The sequence below is a fragment of the Trachurus trachurus genome (assembly GCF_905171665.1).
Source record: "Trachurus trachurus genome assembly, chromosome: 13".
Taxonomy (NCBI): Eukaryota; Metazoa; Chordata; class Actinopteri; order Carangiformes; family Carangidae; genus Trachurus; species Trachurus trachurus.
Window position 1 is genome coordinate 26,915,471 of NC_139892.1, and position 20,016 is coordinate 26,935,486.

Consider the following 20,016-nt stretch of genomic DNA (forward strand, 5'->3'; position numbering starts at 1 on the left):
GGTCTCACTCTGTCTTTCAGTAGCTGACTTGACATGACTGAGCATCCCTCCCGTGCAGGCGCTCAATTGAGGGCACAGCCAAGCCGCTGATCCGCAAACATGGATACGTCCTGAAGATTAACTTCAAATCTGGCAACATTCGACCTCGACAACGTCTTTGCTTTGGTACACCGAGGAATGATTAAATCTTTGCTCCGGTCCTGATGGAAATGCAAATCTAATCTTCGAACTGGTCGTTGACGCTCTCTTGAAGATTAACTACCTCAAACAGTTTATTTGACACAGTCTCATAGTAAAGTAAGATGTGTTCACGTTACCTTAACCCACTTTGCTTATTTCCTTGAAGCAGAGAGGTTTGGGGTGGAAGTAAAAAAAAAAAAAAAAAAAAGTTTTGTTGCACTGATCAGTAACTGAAGCAGTTGATGATGCTTCAAACCAATTCTCTCTAACTGAGGCAGAAGCATCAGGGCTGCTTGATGCATGTTATGGGATTAGTATAATCTCACCATTATTTAATTCCTCAGAAATTAGCCAAATTAGACCTTTATAGTTGAGAATGTTTTTTCTACTCACACATTAACAGAAATGTGATATATTTGGGGAAATATTTTTCACATGTATTTTCACTGTATAATTTCAGGTCTACTGAAAGTGAAAAATGCATGAAGAAACACACTGAAATAAGTCTATTTAGCAAAGGAAGCCCTCAGAATATGGCCTCCTTGTTTGAACATCACAAATCCAGTTTTAGTGAAACCATGATTTTATCAAAAAATAACAACTCCTAACGTTGAATGGATAATGTTGTCCACGATGTTAATTAGTTGCCTTTATGGTTTGTAACATACCAGATCCCCATGTTAATAATGTATTGTATTAATAGGAAGTTATCCAATTAAAGCTTCAGCTCATGAAATGCAGTGGAAGGAAGGCATTATTCTTCTGACACCTGCAGTGTGAGTAGGGGGGATTGCACCATCTGTTTGGGGTTCAGGACACTCAGCGTGTTCTCTGGTGTCATCTAGTGGTGAATAATGTCAGTGACTGGGATCAGCTCAGGCCACCATGGTGAGCACTATCAGGAGATTTGTAGGCTACTGCCAGCATTGTTTTTTGTATTATTTGTTATTTTTCCAGTAATAATCACAACACATATTTGCTGTTGTAAAACTGATTTATATATTCAAACCTCAGTACACTCATTCAACATCGGTACCAGCATAGCAAGTCTACTCGAAGCTACCACGGCCATTATGAAAGAGGTAATACAGCCTCTCAGTCACAGAAACTACATATCTCTACAGAACTGCCCACCAGGGAAACATGATCATTCCAAGCAAAGCCAAAGTCTCTTGGTGAACTATTACTTCCTACAAACTGCATTTTGCCCATTACTAGGCATCTGCAAATCAAAATGTCCCTTTTAATGACCATTGCTAATACAAACAATAACAAACAACCATTGATAAAATATTTGATTATATAATGTAGCACAGCTGAGCAGTCTGTTTTTACTTCTATGGCTACAATTTCAGTGGCAGAAAAGACATATTGGTAGTAAAATACATAAACACACACACACACACTGAAACACGTACAATGATAACCACAACAAATTAAAAAATATAATGAACAGATGGTTACAAAGATGCAAAACATTAGGCAATGCTGTTCCAAACAGACAAATTCCCACTTATCTATTTTGGGAAAATAAACCCACGTGATGACTTAATGAAAACAACAAAATGTCACCTCAAATTATGATCAGTCTGTGAAGCATAATCAGCCAAAAAATCTTACTCATATGTATATACCACCACTGTGAGACTCTGGTTGAATTTTTGATTCTTTATAGGATATGAAAACAGGAGTGTGTGGTACCGGATAAAAACTGGACTGGTAGGATGCAGTGGGATTGCCGCTGTAAGTCAGCGTGTATGGCGTGGTGTTTTGGCTAATGTACAAAGAGTTCCCTGGAGTATAGATGCTCCCAGCATGGTTCGAACTCTGCATAGAGGAATGGTGAGCTAAGCTACCTTGATATAATGATGCATTTTGAGGCAGACTTGGGTTGTAGACAACAGGAGGGTTGATCAGTGCTCCATTATTTGTCATAAGCTGAGGGACATTTTCCAGTGGCATCGCAAGCTGTGGTCCTGCAGACACATTATTCGGTAGAGACGGCTGGTATCCGGTTGATCTGAGGCTTGGAACACTTGAGATGGGGTGATATCTCATCAGAGCTGGCTTGTTGGGGGTTGGCTTGTAACCGAGCAGGTTGGCTGGGTGGTACACATCGAACGAACCTTTGTCTGAGGGCAGACGGCGGCAGACAAACAACATGGCCGAGGCAAAAAGGAAGGCACCAGTCACCCATCCTATGTAAAGAGCTTCTCCCAGCTCCCTCCTCTGGGCATCAATCAGCAAAGGATTGTAAAAATCTCTAATGATGACATGCCCTGTCCACGAGACAGGGATGAAGACACAAATGCATGCCATGAACTGCATAACACCTGCAACCATCAGGATAATGGTCTTAGCCCGATCATTACCCTGAAAACAGGAAATACACCGCATTCCTGCCATACCCACGAGGAGCCCCAGTCCTGACAGGGCCAGAGAGCAGCACATCAGACCCCTGGCTGCCTGTAAGTCCGGGGGCAGGAACAGTAGTGAGTCGTACACCTTACACTGCATCCTGATGTTGGCTTGTCGGTAGCAGTTCATCCACAGGCCCTCCCAGCGAGTTTCCATCACAATTATGTTCTCTTCAATGAAAGCTGTCACCTTCCACATGGGCATCCCTGTTGTAGCAGCTGCCCCGATCAGTCCGATCAGGCCGACACACATCGCGGCCAACTCTGAAACATCCTGAGGCATTGTGCAGTATGTGAGAATTCAGCTTTGTCCAAAATCCAAAATTAGAAATTCACTCGTATCAGTAAAATATTTCAGAATCCGAATCAGAGACGTGCTCAAGGCAGAGAGTCTCCTCTCATCTGATGCACCTTGTTTGTTATGAGAGGCGTTTGTTATGGGAAATATATCTTGTGGTCATCTGGTTGGCCCAGAGCAATGGGGGTAAAGAGGATCTCTGCTTATTTTGTGTTTATGGTTCCTCTGGTACTTGTCTGCTATCTGTACTATCAGCTTTTCCAGCAATAAACACTTAGAAGACAACACCAGAAACAACTCACAACATCAGAAATAATTGTATGACTTGCCGAGTTTTTATTTCCATATTACATGTGATTTTTTTTTAAAAATCAGAAGCCATCAAATATACAGTAGGCCTGCACAGTAGCTCCTTCAGTACTTCTGTTGTCCACAGGGGAGCAGAGATGACCTTTGAGTTAATGGAACAGAGACTGAGCTCATCACACTGTCAAAATACAGTCATCTATTGATTGAGGAAGACAAGACATATATCACAAGTCAACATTTCATATATATTCTATAACTGTATAACATGTAGTGCTGCTGAACAGGCATAACAAAAGAAATAGGTCCTTTATTTTAGTTAAAGTCAAGCAACAATAAAGACGACATTGTCATTTTACAATTATAATTTGAACTGCAGTTTGCTTTTGAACTCACTGAAACTGAAATGAGGTGACCTGGTTGTCAAATAACTAACATTCTCAACTGAACACAGATGGAAATCTTTTCTCATTGTTTAAACATGAAGCTGAAGTCAACCAGGAAGTGAACTGCACAAGATCTGGCCCAACACTATCTGTGTCTCAATTCAAAGTGACTTGCAAATTCTGATCACGTGATGATGAAGTCAGCTGTCTCTATCCGGTTTCTTTGTCAACACCAAGCTCTCTGGCTAAGTTGTCTCAGTGTCCACGCCTTTAACAAGCTGTCTTAAAACTACGTACATCTCATGTTTACTAAGAACCATCAAGTGCCCCATGAGGTCATAACCAGACAGCTGTTTTCTGTTTAACCTATACACACATACACAATGTTTTAGATTCAAATACCAATGTCAATGTAATTTTCACACAATCTGTCACCTGTGTCTCCTATTTCCTCTTCTGAAGAGTGGTATCTGTAATTTTCCTACCATTGTTTTCCTTTGTGTATCATGTGTCTAATACTGGCCAAAACAAGCTAAAACTGGTTAAAAATTGAAAATATGAGGACTGAGAGTGGTGTAAATCTGAACTCTAAAGCACAGTTAATGTTGAAGGTTAAAATAAATTGATTTTGAAATGTATTTAACAGGTATTAACTGTCTTAGTAACTACACAAATTATCCACAGACAACAAATAGCATTTTAGCAGTCTAATGTACACAAACACACTTGCGCCTTGTCAGTCGATAGTTAAACGTTGCATAAATTGCTATGTACAGCATACATGTAGAAAATAGTTCACTAAATATACAAAAACAAGATTTTTAGTATAACATTTGGTAAAACAACTCCTATAATTGAAATGCAGGTTACACAGGAAAGGTTGAAGATGGGAAATGTTAAAATGCTCTTTGAGAAGACATTATATACACCACAAATGATTTATAAAGAGTTTGTTTAAAATGGACATCCATGAATCGGCTCCATTATCATTCACAGTCAATGTTTTCATTGAAATGTGTCATAGATTGCAGTGCCAGCCAAGCAGACACATATTGAAAAGAATTTTCCTTGCATACACTGACCATTACCAATCACCATTACCTCAGTCAATTGAAGTGCTCAGAGATAAGCCACCCCACTGCGTACAGAGGGGTGGTAGCTGTAGATAGACGAGGGGTGTCTTGACAGCATGGGCTGTGGTCGGGGTTGTGGTTGGGGAAGTAGCACCAGCTGCTGAGGCTGAAGAGGCTGCAGAGGCTGTAGAGGTTGCGGAGGATAGGCCATGTAGTCTGAGGCCTTAGAGTACATGTACCTCTCTGAACCTTTGTCTTCGGACTGCAAATTGCAGCAGATAAACATGCATCCACCAACAAACAAGAAAGCGGAGGCCACCCAGCCGATGTACAGAGCCTCTCCGAGCTCCCTGCGCTGGGCGTCAATCAGCAAGGGGTTGTAGAAGTCCCTGATGATGACATGACCCGTCCATGACACAGGGATAATGGTGCAGATACAAGCCATAATGATCATGCTTCCTGCGATGATGAGGACCAGTCGCTTTGCCCGGTCGTTGTTTTCAATACATGACGTGCACTGCATCCCAACCAAACCGATCAGCAGACCAAGGCCACCCAACGCCAGAGAACAGCACATGAGCCCCCGAGCAGCCTGTAGGTCGGGTGGTAGGGCCAAGAGAGAGTCGTACACCTTGCACTGCATCCTGATGTCAGCCTGCCGGAAGCAATTCATCCACAGACCCTCGTAGCGAGTCTCAAACACAATAATGTTCTCCCCAATGAAAGCTGTGACTCGCCACATGGGCATCCCAGTGCTTGCAGCTGCCCCAATCAGTCCGATCAGGGTCAATAGAAGACCCACTATCTCCAGTGCTGAATTGGCCATCCTGTTCTTTTCTTATTCCTCCAAGCTCATACATACATAAATGCGCATAACCAGTGTGAATGGAGCTGGATGCAGTATGGAGTGGCTTTGCATCCCAGTGGAGGAGGAGGGGCAGGTTGGTGCTCACCTGTACAGTCCCCTCCCTGTTGACATGACACCAGAATGAAAGGTGTGTGAATAGGAACCTGTTGCCATGAAACAGAATCCCCCAGGACATTTTTTTTCTTTGTACACCTCCCCCAAGAGGTGCTGTGCTGCCACTTTGTTTATTCACACAACTCAGTTTACATTCTCAGATCTCACTTCACAAGGAAACTGGAAAAAGTAAAAAAGAAAAAACTTGGGTGTTTTATTAAAAGGGAGCTATCTAGACTTGAATATATAAACTACAAATATAGACAGTGATCCCTCTGGAGTTTAACCAAACCAACCAAGCACTATCTTTGAACTGAAAAGCATTGACCAATGGGTAAACATTAACTTAAGAATTGCCACTGAAATAGGACAATAGAAACAAAGTTAACAAAAAGAACATTTAGGAATTCTTACACATGATTCTTTGCTGTTTGTGTGTGACATGCGTTATATTTGAGTGTGGATTAGTCACTTTTAGTATCAGATTTCTTGTCTGTGTCTATCTGGCTGTTACAGCTCTGACTTGGTTAAAATATAGACAGTGATCCCTCTGGAGTTTAACCAAACCAACCAAGCACTATCTTTGAACTGAAAAGCATTGACCAATGGGGAAACATTAACTTAAGAATTGCCACTGAAATAGGACAATAGAAACAAAGTTAACAAAGAGAACATTTAGGAATTCTTACACATGATTCTTTGCTGTTTGTGTGTGACATGCGTTATATTTGAGTGTGGATTAGTCACTTTTAGTATCAGATTTCTTGTCTGTGTCTATCTGGCTGTTACAGCTCTGACTTGGTTAAAAGGAAATCTCCCTGCAGGGTTGTGTTGTGTTGGATGTACCTGTTTCAGTAGTCAGGTTTAACCAGTTCAGGTACATTTCTGCTGAAAACAATGGAGACAACATAACAACTGACAGGAAGTGAAACATGGCCATGTAGGCTATAGTTTACCAATACTTGATCGGTTTCGCCACTCTTATATAGGGACCAGGAAAAAGAAAAAAGAAAATTGTCCTTTTTACACAACATTATCCCTTTATTTGAAACCACAATTGACCTTAGGCCAGCATTTTGAAAAAGTATTTACATTTACACAAAATAGTTCACATAAATCATTTAGAGGTATATCTGATAAGGCCTAGTGCATAATTTGATCTCAAAGAGCTTGTCAGTGGAGGCTGTAAAGACAGTGGTAGATAGCTGTGGTAATACCACAGAGAAATCGTATGGCTGACTGACTGGTGTTACAATTTTCTCCAAATTAAGCATATGGAAACAAACAAAGCATAAGAAGTAATTTGACACTGTTCATCATGATCAAAACAAATGTTCTTCCACAACAAATTTCAATCTCTGCAATAAAGTTGGCCCTCTTTGAGAAAGTTGTGAAAGATTTGGCCATTTTCAGGGACAGTCTCAGGTCATATTTGTCAGGTGATTATCAAATGCACCAAATCATGGCGAGAAAAAAAAGCAAGTCCAAAATTGGCTTTGTTTTTGATTTCACCTCACTAGTACTGACTTGGTGTATATGCTACAGATCCTGGTGGTGGTGGTACTGAATAGGCAGGCTGGTAGGTGTATGCTGGCTGGTACGAGTATGGCTGGTAGGTGTATGCAGGCTGGTAGATATTTCCTGGATTGTACACAATCCTCTCCTCTGGATCCTGGGTACGGGGAGCGTGACGACACAGCAGGATGACTCCAGCACTGAATAGCAACGCTGCGGTCACCCAGCCGATATAGAGAGCCTCCCCAAGCTCCCTGCGCTGGGCATCGATCAGCAGAGGGTTGTAGAAATCCCTGATGATGACATGGCCAGTCCACGACACCGGGATAAGGGTGGTGATACAGGCCAGGAGGAAGAGGCAGCCTCCCGCCACAAGGACAATATGCTTGGTGCGAGCCCGATGGTCCACCACTTTGGTACACTTCATCCCCACTGCTGAAACGATGAGGGCGAAGACGGTCACGGCCACGGAGGCACACATCAGACCTCTGGCGGCCTGGAGGTCCGGTGGCAGAAACAGCAGAGAATCATACACCTTACACTGCATCCTGATGTTGGCTTGTCTGTAGCAGTTCATCCATAATCCCTCCCAGCGGGTCTCCATGACAATGATGTTCTCCTCGATGAAGGCTGTTACCTTCCACATCGGCAGGCCCGTCACGGCTGCCACTCCGATTAGTCCAATGAAACCAATGATGAGAGCCACTACCTCACAGCAAATGGCATTCTGGCGTTTTCTCTTCTCAATTTTCTGTTTTTCCTCATATACAGAGTCTTGGTATTCTGTATAGGCCTCGGGCTTCTTGTCACCATAGTAAGAGCCTGCATAAGACTGAGGCGGCTTGCTGTAGCCACTGTAGGCAGTGTAAGTGGCCATTGTGGCTTTTGGCTGCACTCTTGCAGCTCGAGAAACAAATCTGAGGAGAAGAGCAAGTCAGGGAACTTATACACCCACGAAAAATGCTAACGATGCAATGCAACCTTACTGGTTGAGCTGCTTTATACCCATCAGATGGATGACGACACACCGAAGAGTGGTGCTTGTTTGAATGAAAATATAACCGTCACAACCAACCACTTAGTCTTGTGATCAACCAGTCAATCAAAAACTGATTAAATCACTCTATGTAGTCATGTTTGATCATAGTATGTTTCCTGTCTTTGAACTTTCAATATATTTTCAATACTATACAGCACAATGTTGTTGTTTGTAAGTTAAGGAATATGATTTAGACAACAAAGAGGATAGCTTAAATCTATGCTATAAATAGATAAAACACAACATTTCTTTGTTGTTATTGGTTGGACGTTTGAGGTCAAAATCAATAAATTAAATCTATCGTTTTTAATTTTAAAATGAAAACAATTTTATTTTGATACACTAACAAGAACATTTTAGTGTATTATCCTTTCATGTAAAGAAGTGGCTACACCAAGGGTCTGAGGGCAGAGGATGTTGTCCTGCCTGCTGTCGAAAGCCCTTTGACACAAATTGTGTGTTGGTAAAGAATCTCAATCTCTCTCAGACTGAAACCTGATCAAATGATCACAGATATCAAACTGTCTCCGCCTCTTGATGTAAACTGAGCTGATAGAAAGGTGTTGAGCACAGAAACTTGAGGTGGATTGGTTTCATTGTGACACAGTATTGACCGTCTGCCAACAGAGTTGCCACATTCACATCTGCCCTTCCTCTTGAATGTAAAAGTAATCAGCCTGTAGAAGATGATCCTTTTTACTACAGCAAGAAAAATAATTGAATGGTATCGCTGACAGGTATCTAGAGTGTCTGCCGTGGTCGGTTAAAACACACACACATAATTGCACAAGCAAATTTAGAATCAGAATCAGCCTTTATTGTCACTATACAGAAGTACAGCGAAATTACAGCAATCACCCGTCCGTACATTTATTGACATGTTGACTCGGTTGTCTACTTGCTGGTTAAAAATTATCAAATCAAAATGATCAATGGCAAAAGGGCAGTTACAAGTGAAAGTTCAGAACTGAAAAAGCAATAATGTGAAAGCGCAATAAAAATGACATAGCAGTACTGAATTGTAAAGAAAATTAGAATCACTGATTTCACCAACAACATATAAGCATGTCTATGTGTAAAGAATTTTACAATAAACAAATAAACCTCATAATTCAATATCTTGCTCCAACTGTTAAGGATTTTGGGAGAAAACAAATAATGTAATGTAAATAAGAGCTATTTATAGTTCAATGAGTACACAAAGTGTCCTTTCAACATTAGAGACATGTAAAAACACATTTTAGACAGCATGTTATTACACATATTGGTGATGCTTGTGAGAGCTGGATGGTGTCCGCTGCAGATGGATGCTGCCATCTTTCTGTGAATCCCTCAGTGCCAGCAGATGTGCGTCAGCGTAGGGCTCCTCATCCTTTGATGCACGATGGCTGTAGCTGACTAGAACGAGGATTCCGGTGACCAGCAAAACACCACAAGTGGCCCAGCCGATGAAGAGGGCGCTCCCCAGCTCCCGTTTCTGACCATCAGTTATCAGTGGGTCGTAGAATCTATTGATGACAGTAAAGCCAACCCAGCAGACGGGGATGAGTGTGACCAAACAGGACAGCAGAAAGAAAACTCCCCCCAAGGCCAGGGTGATGTTCTTGCTCCTTGTGTTGTCACCACAGCAATTGCTCTGCTGAATCCCAGATCCTGTGATCAGCAAGGAGATGAAGACCAGAATTATGGAGACAACCATTAGCCCCCTGGCTGCCTGCAGCTCTGGTGCGAGAATTAGCAAAGAGTCGTACACCTTGCACTGCATCTTGATGTTTGCTTGCATCCAGCAGTTCATCCACAGGCCCTCCCAGAGATCCTCCATGACAACGAGATTGGCACCAATGAAGGCTGAGACCCTCCATGTGGGCAACGCAGTGGTAGTTACTGCCCCAAACAGGCCGATGAAGCCCAGGACGAGGGCGATGACCTCCAGCTTTCCTTTCATGGCTCGGTGGAAACTGCGGTCTCGTCTCTCGTCTGCTGTCTCACGATGTGACCAACTGATGAGCACTGCAGAGATATGTACCTCTATGATCATATCACCTTGCTGCAATCTAATCATACTGGTTTGTGCTGACTTGACCTTGTTTTCTGCCAGTGTATCCGGTACAGAAACGCATTGAAAGAAAACAAATGCATGACAGTTGTTTTGATTGCTCGTCGTGCATGACCAACACCAATGAAGAGTGATTAAGCAATTCAAAAGTCGTGCAAGGTGTGTTCACTTAAAAATTTACCAAAACCTGATCAGGGATTAGTACTTAAAGCAGAAGTAAGCGATCCGGTCGTTTTGGCTAACTTCTTGTCAGCCGATGGAGTTAGCAGTCCCCATCCTCGTCATGGATCTATTGGTCCTCGTCCCTACGTCACCACATTCACGCGCATCCCTTGGCTGCACACACAGGCCTTCATGCCGTTCTCTCTCCTCATTGGATAAAGGTTGTAGGATACAAGGAAGTATACAAGAAGTTTTCTCCTCGGCTTATAGCAGAGCAGAGTGACTGACAGACCCGTGTTTCGGACCAAACACTCTATGTAAGTGATTGCTGTCGGAAGATATAACTATTATTACTAACTTATATTAACACAAACATTCCGCTTACTTCTGCTTTAAGCTTCCATGATGAGCAAAATATGTCAGACTCCCTAAAAAATGAGGACAACATATTATAAAAAGCAGCACTGAAATACTTAATATATATTGATGACCCCCCAAAAAACCAACATGCACACACAGTCAACACACAAAGCCATTGTTTTCTATGCAAGCCCATACACACACAAAAGTAATGTTTTTCTAGGAAGTTTAATAGATGTGAACATCTATATGGCTTAGGTGTGAGGCTCATTAACGCTCTTCATTAAAGATGAAGAATCAATAGTGTTCCTAATTTAAGTAAAAACAAATTCCAGCTTGGCGGTACTCATTAAAAAGTCATGAGTAAAAATCAATCATCAGTCAACTGGTTTACATAAAGAGTTTCCTCTAAACTGACCTGCTCGTTAAGACTCATAAGGTCTAACTTGCAATAACTTAAAACTAAAAAGAGTTTTGTTTCTAATAATTTCTTGATTATGTGAATAGGTACATGACCTTATTCCACATAAGGCGGAAATGTTTCAAAAACAACAGTGGATTTTTAAAAGAAGAGCCACTCCTATTCTCAGAAAGAACATCAGCTGTGTATGATTGTTGGTCAATCTTATATGAAGAAGGAGAGACAGAAGAGGGGAGGGAGAGAGAGAGAGAGAGAGAGAGAGAGAGAGAGAGAGAGATAGCGGAGGGGTTGAAAGGGAGGGAGCAGCAGTAGCAGTAGCAGGAGAGGTAAAAAAAAAACAGGAACAGAAACTGAAGAGCCAGTTGAACGGGTTTGTTGAGTGATACTATCGTCACATCCCTTAGTGGCCGAAAATGTAAACAGAAACAGCTCACTGAAAGAAACACAGAGCTGCGAACCCAAATGTATCATATCTGTACTTTGAAGCATTTTATGTAAAGATTAATAGGGATGGACTTAGATTAGGATGGATTTGATAACTAGGAATAAACCAAAGTAACTGAATTCACAGAAAGGTGTTAGTTGGTGCAAGGGCACAGGCAGCCATGTCTATCTGCCACTGACTGCTGCCACCTGCTGTCTGTAGATATGACTGCACATTCCTCTACAAATTTTGCATGCAATGGTATGCAGTTTTTGTTTTCTGTCTCATGTCTGCTTCTTCTTTTTCAGCATTAAATCTTTTGGACTTTAAAAGTCCAAAGTTTTGAAGTGATCTGTTCAGTCAAATACAGAGGCCCATGAATCAAGTTTGTACCATTTTATCTAGGGTGAGATGAGCCTGCTCCTTCAAAGGAAGAGCATTAGCAGAACAGCCTATTCCAGCCCTCTGTTATTAAGCACAATCTCCCCTGAAGATCTAGTCCGATGTGCTCTCTCTCCCTTATCTTGAAGGTGCGACTGAATATTAAAATCAGTCACTTAAAATATCATCAAACGATTGACCACAAATTTTGGAATTTTAATGAATGATTAAAATGATAAAAACGATAAAAATGGGAATTGTAGAAAATATGTCATCTGAACAACAGGATGCACCAACAGTCTGAAGGAGCACTAGATGCTTTGTAGTGGGGGTGGTGATTGACAAGAGTGAGGGGAGGGCTGCTGGGCCTGGGTGGATACGTATCTACAGAGCTCAGAGACTCCTCAAAGAGGAGATAGGGCTGTGAGAAGTTTAGATTATAGTGTCTCTGGCACACAGCCAGTCTACCTCCTGTCAGCTTGGAAATACTGATGAAACCGGCCTTTGCCCTAACAGGATGCTAGAAATTGAAGACTACTGTTCATCATCTCTGCTAAATGCACTGATCTGTGATGGGCATCCTGAATTTTACACAGTTACTCTGCAGTGTTAGAGACTGATGCCCCAGAATTTCAGATGAGTGTACAGTTGCACAAAGACATTGAGTCAGAGAACAAAGGTACTATCCTACCACTCTGATGAAAACGCACACTGGTGTCGAAACGTTAGTTGTTGTGCACCTCTATTAAATATTTCTTAATTTTATCGAGTGCTCCAGTCTCTTTTCATTTGGGTTCAGTCCCTGCAAAGTGACCCACTTGATTCCCACGCCTCAATAATCTGTCCTGGGCTGAGAGCACAGATTTACTGGTTTGGCTGAAGCACAAGAGCACCCCTCCCTTTGGGTACTATCCTATATTATACTTTATACAGTATACGCTTTTTATCCTATGGTGTGTATTTTGGTTATGCATGCCTGCGGTACCATTTGCTGAACTATGGACTGATTAGCGGAGATATAACATGTCAGGTATTTCTTCATCATATACAATATGTGGTCTGATAGTTTCACATTTGATCATATTTCCCAGCTGTTTATTGTATGCTTGAGCACAATTTTCCCCTCCAATATACTGCACACATTCCTTTTCAGGGATAATAGAGGTTTGAGCTCCTTCATCATCACTCAGACACCCAATCAGCTGTGGCTTGCAAACACAAAAAGTGGCTCCTAATGTCTTGTGAAGGATTTTAGTTTCCCTGCTTCTGTTCGGCAATTGCATTCTTTCTCCATGTGCTTCTCATCTTTCAGTGTTGCTTTGAGGCAGAAGAGCATTGATTAGCCGCTCCATTCTGTCGTTCGCAGGCATGTCAGAACACACACGGGCATTTATGTGTTTTTCTCACATCACAGAATTGTTTTGCAGGGATGAGATCTGACGAGCTGTGATGTGAGTGAGGTAGCCAAGTAGAACTACACAAACCAATGAATCACTACAAAGAAGTGGTTTGAGTTATAAGTAGGAAACAACTGTATTTATTATGATATCAATACATTTTTCTATATACACACAGTAATAAAAATGCAGTCTTAGTAGCACAATGAGTTGTTTACAAGTATGACTCCTTTCTCTGTAGGCATACTGTCTTTCCCCTTGATTGCTTGAGCAAATTTGGACTTTCTTTGTGAAGAATAAAAAAAAAAGATTACTAATGTCGTTATGCTCACAAATTAATTTACATATGAATAAATAAAAAAAACATTGCTTTGTAATCCATTAACCAGTGAACAATCTTTTTAACACACAAGACCTCAAAAGTAACTGATGTGCAAATTCTCTACAGTACAAGAGTGTGCACATGAAATGTTAAGAAAGGAATAATGCTGGGTGTTCTTTGAATGGCAATACTGAAGAGCAAAAAGAATAAAAAACAAAAATGTTTCACAGTAAATAAAAAGACATGGAACAGCAAATGCAAATTCAAGTAAAACAGGATTATGTTAAGTTAAAACAAAATCACAATCCCCATACCTCTGTGACATGGGGGCTCTTACATAATTCCACTATTAAATGTAACAAGAAATATTTCCAAGGCTAAAAAGATAGCTTTAAGTCCATAAAACATGAGATCAAAATAATATATTATACACAGCCAGGAAATCTGCTCCCAAAACATGTCAGTGTATATTCATGTGAAAATGTACAAGTACAGTAAATGATGCAAGACAATATTGTCCTTTGCAATTATTTATTCTATTTCTTTAAGGACAAATAATATACAGCCCTTAACTATGATAATATCTCTGAGTCACACAGACAAAAACAAATATTAATGTTCTTACAATACCCAAATTTGGCAACAGCAGGCAGGACTATAGAATGCTGCCCAAATGTGCAAACCATGCCAATCAAAGCAGTTGATTCGATTCCATGATTGTACCATCAAGTTCATCTCTTAGAGCTTACACTTGACTTCTATGTAACAGCATTTGATTTGGGATAGAGCTCCCTCACTCTGGATTCCTGTATTGCTCCACTGATGATCTTACCTGTACAAAAAGCAGTCAGCAAACGTAAGGTAAGGAGGGATATTATCTTCTACTAGCCGTGTGATATACGTCAATGCCCATGCATTGTTGGTGAAGACTGATGACTGATCTTTATGGAGCTCATGTAAAGCTGATTAAACATTTGCTGTCTGCCTGTCCTCTTCAGCTTTTATGTGCCACAGTCTGGGGATGAACCCGACTGCTCCCTTCGTACCCAGATCTCGTCCTCTGTTTGCTTTTGATCGTCCACGTTGTCGTCGCTCTGCTTCTCAGTGTCAACCGGCTTTACATCATCATTCCCCTCGCTGACTGTTAGGGACTTAAGGCTTTTGCATTCTTCTGTTTCCTCACCGTCCAAGGACAAAGCCATGACAGGGGCCTCTAGATCAGCCTGAGCAGATGGTGCTCTTGGTGTCTGACAGGGCTCGTCATCTTCGTCGCTCAGGATGTCCGTCTCCTTCACCTCTTCCTGGTCCTCGTATTCTTCTAGGTCGAACTGTTCTTCCACCCACCGGTCTGTGTCACCTGCCAACTCAGACTGCTGCTGCTGCTGCTGCTGCTGCTGCTGCTGCTGCTGCTGCTGCTGCTGCTGGTCTGGTTTGTCCTGTAGCTGGAGCTGATTTGAGTCTGGATCCTGCGGGGAAGCCAGGTCTTGCTCGAGTTCGCCATCGAAGACGATGTCAGTGTCGATCGTGAAGCGGTTGCGCACCAGCTTTCGTCTGCCTAGAGTCCTGGTTGGGGCGGATGCTGCAAGAAGAAAAATATAAAAGAAATGACTAATGTGGACAGATAACATTAGCATTATTCATTTTTTATAACTAGAGGAATAAAGGACTGAGCGAATAAATATATATTACACAAGAAGTGTGAGTTAATCTTTGGTCCGTCGGTTCGTGAAACTGTGGCCAAATTTAGGTGATGAGTGAGGAATGCTGGCAGATTTACCAGGTGGTAAGAAAGAACACTTCTCAGCAGAGCCTTGTGCAAGAGACCTCCATTACTTCTGACAACATTATACAATAGGGACCTGTGTTATGCTTTATGTTTTTTTATTATGTGAGACCAGGCCCAGAGTTAGAGCACTATTAATAGATGTTAAAAGTATGAATTTAAGTTCAAGACAAAGAATGCCTAAGCCAGCCAACTCTATAACACTCATTTATAACACTCATTACATTTTCCAAAAATTACAATATTACCCTTTGTTTTTTTTGAGTGCCAGAATGTCTCCATAACATTAAATCAACAAATTCAACTGATATTGGAGATTAAAAGCTCAGATTTTTCTTCCTTTTTTCACTTAACACCGATCTGTGTCAGGTAAAGAGGAAAAACTCAAAATTGGGACACTTGAAGCTGTAGGGTGAATACAGCCACAGGCTGGCATTTACCTGCTCTATTTATGGCGGGACGGGCTCCCTTTAGGGCACAGAGACGCTTTCCTCCAAAGGGCACATACTGCTGGTTGAGGGGTAAACTCTCCGTTTTTAGAAGCTGTCTGCGGTGCTTTTCCCTCAAGATGGAATGGACTGTCTTCAGAAAGTCTTTTCTAGTTTCTGGCGAGCTGCGGCAGATAAAAGGACACATTATCAGTTTGTCACTCTGTAGATAACAGCACAAGGGCTTTCAGGGACACAAAAGCTCTCTTCCGCAACCTCCATTAGACGAGATCCTCACCTACAGCACAGCTGAAATACCCTCTCTGGCCGTCCCTCCGACTCCGACTTTGTGTGGACAATCTCACACACAGCAGAGCCTTCGCCATCTGAGGGGGGAAATCATGTGATCTCATAAACTCAATACTCTGGAAAATTCCTGAAATTGGGAGAAAACGTAGTAGTAGTATTTCAACGTAGTATTTAATTCATCCCTTACCTGTATTGGACAAGGATCGGACTTGAAGGGCGTCAGTTGGGATCATGTGACGGAATCGGAAAGGGTCTTTTTCATCTGAAGATACAGAGACTCGATGGGAGCCACCCTATAAAACAAAAAGAAAAGAAACCTTTCAATCTCTCCTACAAAGATATAATTTTGAAATGTGATGCAACTCAATATAATCAGCTTTAAGGCTGCTTTTACAGGAGACCGATTTCTGAAAATAGCACGTGTGCAAAGTTAATTTACAATGATGCAATAAAATAGGTTACGTTTTGAATGGACTCGTGTGAAACTCTTACCATTTTCTTTTTCTGTTTAGAACCATCCTTGCATACAAAGACCACTGCTGTTTTGAACACTAAAATGCAATGGGAAAATAAATTCATCATCAGTCAATACTGGTATCATTACAAAAGTTGTCAAATAAAAATGTGTAGAATACGAGTAAACAGTCGTTATTATTTCAAATAGGAGGACAATGAACATGAGCACCTAAAGTTAGACTCAGTGCATATTTATGGGGGAAAATCGTTACAAACCAAATGTAGCCATCTGAGGCTCCTTCTTCCATTTTCCCAGGGAGGCAGGAGGGTTGATCCAGGTCACGCTGGTGTGCAGAAGCAGGTCACCCATGGACAGATCAGCAACCTTGCAAATGCAGCAAAATACCCACAGTCACTCCACATGTTTACTTTAGTTGACAGAACTGAGCCAAGCCAATTTCGTCCAATGTACCTCTTTCTTTTCACCGCTCTGCTCAGTGATGAGCTGATCAAACACGGCTCCAAACTCCTCATGGATCTTCTGCATCTCATTGATGTGGCTGGCAACTTTGTTCATGGCTTTCATGGCAACTGCAATTGACATGGTTAGAGTTGAAATGTTTTGACTGCATGTATTTACCCAGTTCCCCCCTGTCAAAATGATTATATCTGCTCAGTCGGCCATGAGACCGGGTCTTACCGTCCAGGTGGTAGTGCTCCTCACTGTCTGGGTCTGTGAGCAAGTAGAGCTCCTTCAGCAGGAGGGGATATTTCAGCACCCTCTGGATGGGTTTGATTAGGTATGACTCCAGAGTGGAGGAGTGCTGCTGCTTGGGGTTGCGCTCATCCAGGAAGGCTTTGAAATCGGGGTCAGTTTTGGCTGGAATGACCGACAAAAAAAACATTCAGTCCAACTCTTCCACACAACATTTACTCATGTAGTTATGTTTATGGTCTGTAATTCATAATAATAAAAGCTTGTACTTGTGCCTGATATTACCCAGGCTGCTTTGGTGTAAACACATTGATCTTGTGCAAACTCAGAGCCGGTGTAGTATATGTTTTGCTTTGTTATGCATAAGAAATGATCTACTGTATAGCCGAGAATGTTTCAGACTTTTTATGGACGTATCATTTCATGTAAGAGCAGCCAACCCCAAGTGGGGGGGAAGGAATAACCTGTTTACTGCTTCAAAAACAGCTTTACCCAAGTAACACCTCGACAAACTCATAATGGCCAATAACTAGCTGAGTCACTGAATGTAAATGCAGCAAACAAATACATCCACTTGAGTGTTAAAGTGAGTGGGTGTACTGGCTTAAGAACAAGCTGTTCAACACTGCTCATTATACATATATATATATATTACGCAATGTTACACAGGTTTTTTTTCGCCCTGGGAGCCACCAGCTTGGAAGTATGCAGAGGTCAAATGGACAACTGTCTGGCTGACAACTCCACAGAGCAGATTTATGAAGCCTTGCAGGATATGGCAGATGGTTGATGGATAAATACATGCTCTCCTTTGAGCCAAGGAGGAATGTCAACCCAAGATCACATTTACTCACCCTTTACGAGGACCTTAGGGACTTTGGTGTGGCTGGCGCAGAAAGCACTGTAGATTTTAAAACGGTCTGCATAGTAGAGGAAAGAGCCTCCCAGGGAGAAGAGGATTTTCTGTGAAAAGATCATCAAGCCAGTCATTAAAAAAAAATCAGTTTACAGGTGTTTTTAGGTGGTCTTATCTTTACAAACAAGTAAAAGGTACCTTAAACTGATCCACTCTTTCCAACTTTTCCAAATCTGGAACAAGTCTGGTCCCATCCTCCAGGGTTTTGAGAAACTCAACTTGGAACTCCACCATTTCCGGCAAGTTCCCAAACAGTACATCCAGCTGGAGGAGAAGAGCATTCGGGCAAAAATAAAATAACTATGGCATTAAGTAAAATGTGTCTCATTGTGTGTTGCATCCAATATTAGTCCCATGCTATGGGTGGAGCATGAAATGCTCAAAATGTATTCCATCCAAATGAATTTCATTATTGGAAGTACATATAAAACATCTCTCATCATCCACCCTTGTTGCCCTTGTACATGGCTACTTTTCATATGATTATGTAACCCACCTTTCTTCGAATATTCTGACAGTTGTGGCATTTAAAAGTCAGTTACATTTCAAAGGCTGATGGGAAATATTAGACATACCTCATCCTGAGTGAGAAAGGTCTCCTTCTGCAGTGGGGTTAAATATCTCCCAATGAGGCAATTGAGATCCTACAAGACAGAATTACATGTGTGATTTAAAGTTGTCCATGTCATTTTGGGGAATGGACACATGAATAAGATGCAGCTTTACACAGGATCAAACATTTCTCACAATAAAACAGAGATTTAAAGGTGCAGAGATAGTTTGAGAGTCCCTCCAAGATCAAAGACAGAACTGGTGGAAGCCTTTCTGCATGCACTTTAAAGGGAGGGTGGCTGTATGGAAACCCAATTAAATAAATGACTGTGGCAACAGATACCTTAGCTGAACAGTTGAAAGCCCATGTGATTAATTAGCAGTGTTTTCAAAAAGTTCTAAAACAGACCATGTAACCTAATAGGAGGATGGTTGGTGGTCTAAGGAAACATTACAAATGTGATTCCTATCTGACATATTTGTAATGTCAGTTTAATAATAATTACCTTTTAAGAAGGTAACATAAAATAGACAAATTATATAAACATCACATAGAAAAGACTTATTCTGACATGTGCAATAAATACAAGTACATATAACAAAACTCTAATGAGACCATATCAACGGCACCCAAAAAAAATGTGTATGCACTGAACGTAATATCCTCAACATAAGTTATTTACCCACGGTTACTTCAGAGTTAAAATTCTTTTTTTTATTGTTTTGACAGTTTTGTCTGTCATTACCTTGACAAATGAGCTTTAAGTGCCACCACTACAAACTGCACACACAGACATTAAATGCAGCCCCATGTCTTGGGGTAATTTGAAAAAATAGCTCAGTTCCAGCAAAAATCCACCATCAATCATGTTTCAGTAACAAGTACATGCATGCCCACTGTAATGAAGTATAAGATTTTAGATAGCCTTGACATTTCCCATTATATGCCCTCTGTAACCCAGTTATTGCACTGAGCCACATTTCTAATCGGGCAGAAAAAGATTAGGCAATATCCAGGCAAGGGCACAGCTGTGTCCCCTTAGGTCTCCTGGGACACCAAGATAAATATGGATTGGACATGTGGAATAGGTAATGCGTAGAGCTAACACAACCTGAGGCAGACAGATACACAGATCGATGGAGAGGAGGAAAACAAGCA

At 41.5% G+C, this 20,016-nt stretch overlaps 5 protein-coding genes across 5 annotated transcripts in view; all 5 read right to left on the minus strand.

The window, feature by feature from the left end:
* Nucleotides 1-1,800: 1,800 nt before the first annotated feature.
* On the minus strand, nucleotides 1,801-2,880 carry LOC310996297 (claudin-8-like; the record flags this gene model as incomplete). Its single annotated transcript, XM_083985673.1, has 1 exon — nucleotides 1,801-2,880. The coding sequence occupies one exon, from the start codon at nucleotides 2,878-2,880 to the stop codon at nucleotides 1,801-1,803; it is 1,080 nt and encodes a 359-aa protein (XP_083841799.1).
* Nucleotides 2,881-4,706: 1,826 nt separating this feature from the next.
* Nucleotides 4,707-5,486, minus strand: LOC310996086 (claudin-4-like; the record flags this gene model as incomplete). The annotated part of the gene is made up of 1 exon (XM_083985388.1): nucleotides 4,707-5,486. One exon carries the CDS (start codon nucleotides 5,484-5,486, stop codon nucleotides 4,707-4,709), a length of 780 nt encoding a protein of 259 aa, XP_083841514.1.
* A 1,651-nt stretch (nucleotides 5,487-7,137) lies between these two features.
* On the minus strand, nucleotides 7,138-8,013 carry LOC310995457 (claudin-8-like; the record flags this gene model as incomplete). The annotated part of the gene is made up of 1 exon (XM_083984524.1): nucleotides 7,138-8,013. One exon carries the CDS (start codon nucleotides 8,011-8,013, stop codon nucleotides 7,138-7,140), a length of 876 nt encoding a protein of 291 aa, XP_083840650.1.
* A 1,417-nt stretch (nucleotides 8,014-9,430) lies between these two features.
* Nucleotides 9,431-10,120, minus strand: LOC310995458 (claudin-4-like; the record flags this gene model as incomplete). Its single annotated transcript, XM_083984525.1, has 1 exon — nucleotides 9,431-10,120. The coding sequence occupies one exon, from the start codon at nucleotides 10,118-10,120 to the stop codon at nucleotides 9,431-9,433; it is 690 nt and encodes a 229-aa protein (XP_083840651.1).
* Nucleotides 10,121-13,575: 3,455 nt separating this feature from the next.
* LOC310996067 (rho guanine nucleotide exchange factor TIAM1-like) overlaps nucleotides 13,576-20,016 on the minus strand; it is a 34,545-nt gene continuing 28,104 nt past the window's right edge. Inside the window, exons 17-27 of the mRNA XM_083985355.1 lie at nucleotides 18,881-18,949; nucleotides 18,444-18,569; nucleotides 18,244-18,352; nucleotides 17,375-17,554; nucleotides 17,147-17,265; nucleotides 16,951-17,059; nucleotides 16,711-16,769; nucleotides 16,406-16,511; nucleotides 16,208-16,295; nucleotides 15,922-16,094; nucleotides 13,576-15,277 (exon numbers count right to left, since the gene is read on the minus strand). Coding sequence (XP_083841481.1) covers nucleotides 14,700-15,277; nucleotides 15,922-16,094; nucleotides 16,208-16,295; nucleotides 16,406-16,511; nucleotides 16,711-16,769; nucleotides 16,951-17,059; nucleotides 17,147-17,265; nucleotides 17,375-17,554; nucleotides 18,244-18,352; nucleotides 18,444-18,569; nucleotides 18,881-18,949 — 1,716 coding nt within the window. The 3' untranslated portion in view covers nucleotides 13,576-14,699. The remainder of the gene's footprint in view (nucleotides 15,278-15,921; nucleotides 16,095-16,207; nucleotides 16,296-16,405; nucleotides 16,512-16,710; nucleotides 16,770-16,950; nucleotides 17,060-17,146; nucleotides 17,266-17,374; nucleotides 17,555-18,243; nucleotides 18,353-18,443; nucleotides 18,570-18,880; nucleotides 18,950-20,016) is intronic.